The 5,748-nt window shown below is 32.1% G+C and overlaps 1 protein-coding gene across 2 annotated transcripts; it reads left to right on the top strand.

Moving 5' to 3' along the window:
- The first annotated feature begins 456 nt into the window (after window positions 1-456).
- On the top strand, window positions 457-2,695 carry LOC146942929 (protein SHI RELATED SEQUENCE 3-like). Of its 2 annotated transcripts, none has more exons than XM_085757037.1 (2): window positions 457-1,456; window positions 2,068-2,695. In XM_085757037.1, exons 1-2 carry the CDS (start codon window positions 994-996, stop codon window positions 2,436-2,438), a joined length of 834 nt encoding a protein of 277 aa, XP_085613163.1. In that variant the 5' UTR covers window positions 457-993; the 3' UTR covers window positions 2,439-2,695. The 2 variants fall into 2 exon arrangements, with proteins under 2 accessions (XP_085613163.1, XP_085613162.1); XM_085757036.1 differs by having other exon boundaries at window positions 462-1,501.
- Window positions 2,696-5,748: the final 3,053 nt, after the last annotated feature.

Below are 5,748 nucleotides of genomic sequence, written 5' to 3'. Positions count from 1 at the left end.
AGCCCAGCCTCGACGGCCTATGGGCCGGCCCTGTGTAACGATAGCCGTCGGATTTGGGTTACGTGATAAAGTAAAAAAATGTTCTATTATGATGGAGACGTATATGTTTGATCACATTTCATATAGATGAAAGGAGCAACGTATAGATGCATGTTGTTGAGTATGAGTAGTGTTGCACTCACGAGTCACTGCTACTACGGTATTAGATTTCCACATTTCATATTCATAGACGTAAAAAATTGGAATTAATCTAGTTTGAAATTATTACGGAGACGGTCAAGGAAAGTACAACCGGGTTTTCCGGTGCAAGGACGAATAAGAAAAAGGTGATGTAACACGTGGAGTAACATTGTCCGTTGGATGGTCAACGCACACGACTGTTATTCACTCATCCTAGACGAAGAGAACTGTAGACAAGTTCCCTAGTGATAGATAATAGATTTTCATGTCCCCCACACGCACTCTTTCTTTTTCACTCACACACTCACACTCATATGATATCATATCATATCATCATTAATTATCTCTCTCTCTGTGTAAGTGAGAAAACCACCATAGCAAAAAAATATAGTAAATAATTACAGTCTGAATAATTCCTCTACAGTACTTTACTACAGTAACTACAAACATAAAATGAGGCTTACACAGTAAAGTTGATGGGTGCAGTTACCATTGACGGCGTTGCAGAGGAACTCATTCCGTGCCATAATTTCTGCCTTCTTTTAATGTATTTAGTCATTTTTATTTTATTTTCAAATTTTTCTGTTTTTCTAATTTCTTTTTTTGGTTAATTAAGAAACAGTTTTTCTCTTCAAAAGCTGCAAAAACTAGTCTAGAAGATCATACTTGAGAGACACCCCACCAAAACCCTTCCTCCTAAGAGTAGAAGATTTTTTGAGTCAAAATTATTAAGCAATATATTGATCAAACCGATCCATTAATAGGTTTAAGTTTCTACTATGGATGATATAATATTGTTGAGTACTGCAACAAATGGCTGGGTTATTTTGTCTAGGTATAAAGGAAGATAAAAAAGAAGATAAATTAGATTATTATAGTAATAAAGAATTATTGTTAAGAAACGAGGAGATCTATAACAACAAAGGGTTAGAGATATGGCCACAACAAAGCTTGAACATTTACAATGCGTTTGGAGCGGGTCATAGTAGTAGTAGCAGAAATTCTTCGTTTGATGAGTGTGAAAGAAGATTTGGTATAATGAGGCGTAGTGGAGGAATGAATTGTCAGGACTGTGGTAATCAAGCAAAGAAAGATTGTATACATCTAAGATGCAGAACTTGTTGTAAGAGTCGAGGGTTTCAGTGTCAAACACATGTTAAGAGTACTTGGGTTCCAGCTGCTAAACGCCGTGAACGACAACAACATCTCTCTGCGTTACCGTTTCGTCGTCGAGATCATGGAGACAATTACAAACGACACACAGAAATTAATCAAGGTGCTACCTCTCTTCCTTGCCCTCAACCACCCATCCCTACCACAGGTATATAATTATTGTAATGTAATGTAATGTTTTGTACCCTAGCTAGCTATACATACATACATACATATATAGGATAAGATATAGTTTTTCAATAATTACAAAATGAATAGCTAACTTTTTTAACTTAATTAGATTTTAATATAATACTTTGCTTCATGATTGATGTATATATAGGTCCATGAAGAATTTTCAGCTATACATTAATTGATATTCCTGCTAATGAAAAAATGCATTGAGATCTATGTATGTAGTCCTCTATATGACTAGACCTTAACTAGTATACGATGATTTTGAATATGGAACCCCACTTGGATTGGATCCACGGTTATCCATCATAACTTGTTACTGTTTTCTGTGTCCCTCGCTATCTTCTTTTCCATTCTCCATCACTGTTTTTAAGTAAAACTGACGAACTCATCAAATTATTGGTTTAGACAATGCTATTTTTTTTTCCATTTTTGTTTTTTTATAGTTATAATGATGGAAATACTAATAGAGGACAACTATATCTAGCTTTTCATGAATGAATTACTTTTTTTGATTGAATTTTCTTGACTGCTACTTAGGGTTGGAGTTGGGACAATTCCCACCAGAGGTGAGTTCTCCAGGAGTAACGTTTCGGTGTGTGAGAGTGAGTTCATTGGACGGTCCAGATCATGAGCAATGCGCGTATCAAACGGCTGTGAACATAGGAGGGCATGTTTTCAAAGGAATTCTCTATGATCAAGGTCCTCCAAATCTTTACACCAGTATTGCACCTATTGAAGGTTCTTCTGGTGGAGGTCATCATCAACCTCAACAACTTGATTTCATGACTGCAACAGCAACTACAGCTACAACCAGCGGTATCCCATTCGACCCTTCCCTTTACTCAGCTCCGCTCAATGCTTTCATGGCAGCTGGTACACAATTTTTCCACCCCCAACATCCTAATTAATACGTGTGTTAGTCTATCTATATTTGAATCATATATAATTGGAACCGTGTATTGTTTAATCCTTGCACATTTCATTTTCTCACGGTCTCTAGCTTGTTAGGACTTTAGTGCTAGTGATTTTGATTGTAACATAAGCTTATGTATTTAGATGGAAAAGTTATGAACTTTAAAAATGATTAATGATTCTGGTGGTGCATGAAATTAAAGTGGATTACGATGTAATTTGTTGTGTTATGGAATGTTAATTCAGATTTTCATGCTTGTTTTGTGTTTTCCTTGGCTATAAACAACATGTAATAATTGTGAATAAGTATGCAATGCAATATTATAAATCATGCATGTTTAAGAAGTTTTGCTGTTGGATGATATTATTAATTTGATTTCATTTTAGATTTTAGTATTTTTTGATATTTGCCTAGACCTCAAGATATTTTATAATGCTTTCACAATTTCCGCTGCATATATAGAGTAATTTAAAGCTGAATACAATGGTATCCATTGAATTTGCTTGAGCATAGACTCATCATCCAATTATTCAATGATAAATCATGTATTTATTTTAATTTATTTCAAAATTAAATTAAATTAAATTTTATACGAGTTTTATTTGCCATATACCGGTACCTAACCAAGCTTTAGACCATCTAAGAATTTATTTAATTTAAAACCATGGTTGGTAGTTAACTAGATATGCCTCTTTCTTCTGCCTATTTGTTTGCTTGCCAAACCCAAATTGAACTAGGTGTAAGTTTGTTTTGTTTTGTTTGGTTCAGTTAGAACTTTATAAGCTTTTTTCTTCCTATCAGTTTGTATGATTTATTAAAAAAAAAACTATTATACTATTTACACGATGATGGTCCATCTCTTTCTTTTGCTTGTCTCCATGCATTTCCAATTGGTACCTAATTCAGCAGTTAAGTTCAGTCTCTAAATCAAAGTAAAAAACCACTGGATAGTTATGGCTGATCACCTCACTTTCTATACCTTTTTCCTTCTCTTTTCATCCATATATCTTCTGCATATACGTATAAATGGAGAATTGCAACTAGCATTTAGACCAACTACTTCTCTGAAAAACCAATAAAATTAGCCACTGGAATAGACACCCATGATCTGCGGATGTCACTTCTATATACTTGAGTTGGAAAAGTGATTTTCTTTGGTTCATAATGTTAAATGCTTCTAAAGGTATGTGCGTAAATATATGTGATGTATAATGTTTCTATAAGTATGTACTGCCCCCAATGATATAGGTTAAGGTACATAGCATACAATAGGGCTAATGATACACAATTCATAGATTGCTTGTTTTAGTGCATATGGAAGAATCAGAAACTCAACCGAAAATTTCCCTACATTTGTAATAACTGGCGCATTGCATGTGCTACATAACCTTCATTTGATTAAGACATACCACTCTCCTTCTCTTTCACCCATTCTTTCTTTTGTATTATTTATTTATTTATTTATTCATTCATAACCTCTTTTTTTCAATTCTCATACCCTTCTATATATTCCTCTTGAAATATTTGTTTTTTTTTAAATTGAGTTAATGTTGCATAACCTAACTATATTCCATATCAAGGAAATTAAATGTATTAAATATTCTTCTGCTATGAACCGAAGATTGAAGTTGACTGGATTTTATACTTTTTGGAGGACACATATGCGGATAGGCTGATAGGGGATAGAAAAGGAGTTGAATCTATAATTGTAGCTTAAGTCTAGTCACTTCTGTTTGCCACATGCATCGAGAGAATAGAAAGAAAGAAGAAAACAAAGTAAAGCTAGTTTAAGAAATCATCGCTCAATTTGCTCAAAAACAAAAAAAAAAGTAATCATCTTTCAATAATGTGTTTGGTTCCGCCGTGTACAGAATTAATTGAATGTATAAAATTGATAATTTTGTTAGAAATGAGTTTAACATAATTGATATTGATTTATGTTTTGATGCAATAATGCAGATTGATTAAACATAATGTTGGAATAGTTTTGATCAAAATTGTTTTTGAATGATAATTAAAGATAACAATGCAAAAAGTTAATGAGAGTTCAATATAGAATTGATTCATCGACTCAAAGTTAATGAGAAATTCTTTGGAAAGATGAAAGCAATTCTAAAAAGTCAAATCAATTACGATGAAAAACCAGTTTTTACAATAGGGAGAAACTAAAACATTTTTACTTTCTAAAAATCAAATCAAACAAACGCTTACTAATGTGAAAAATAATTAAATAATTGCTAAATAAGGTAATGAATGGGCATAAGCTGGTAAACCCACAAAAGGATTTAACAACATTTTTTTTACAGTTAGTGACAAAAAATTAGTTATTAACATTTTCAGTTAAAAATTTGTAAATATTTTTAAGAAACTACAAATTAACATATTATTTTGTATGCTTATTTATTTATTTTCTTTGGATTTTCTGTTGTCAATATTTAATAATGTAAATATTGACATAAGAATAATTTTTAAATACGTAGAGCATCTTTTATTTTCAGATTTTTAATATAATGTCTTCACATACTTCAATTATACTTTACATTTAAATAGTTTAAATTAATCACTATCAATTTTTTTAGGAGAAAATTAATTAATATCGTTAAAATTTTGAGATGCTATTTTTTGTCACTCATCCTTTATTATAAAAGCTAGACTTGCTTGGCTATCATGTTTGCCCTAATCCTCCTTACTTTGCCCTAATTTCCTAGCTTTTTTCCCTCCTAAACATGTACTAATTGCTCGAGTAATCTCATCCGTTCAAGCACTTGATCACATCCGTTTATTCAAACTTGAAAAAAGTTCTCTCACTTCGTTAATGCAATTGAATACATATTAAAGCCTAATCAAGTCGGTCAACATTCCCCTACACTAATTGCTAATCAGAAATAACTAATTCCCCTACACTAATTGCTAATCAGAAATAACATAAACATCCCTTAGAAAGTGGCAATTGAAAATGTTTCACGCATACACTAATTCCTATCAAATTATTCTACTGACATTTCAATGTTTCACGCATGCATTTTTTACACTATAATGTGCTATCCGATATAGAGTGATATGAAGATATGCGTTTCAAGGTGAAATTTCCCTCGAATTTTACCACTAAAGTGTGCACTAATCTCTCTACCAATTACTATCTATTAAAAGCAAGTATGACCTACTTATTTCAAATATTAACACGTATCAAGGTTGATTCGATTTTGAATATTAATTATTATGTACTGTTAATGGCAATTAAGAACGTAGTTAATGGCTTGAAAACGTCGTTAATGACAATTAAAAACTTTTAAGTCGCATATTTT

This window comes from Medicago sativa, chromosome 3 (genome assembly GCF_051527215.1).
Source record: "Medicago sativa cultivar Bolivia chromosome 3, Bolivia_mono, whole genome shotgun sequence".
NCBI lineage: Eukaryota > Viridiplantae > Streptophyta > Magnoliopsida > Fabales > Fabaceae > Medicago > Medicago sativa.
This window is presented reverse-complemented; position numbering and strand designations above follow the sequence as displayed.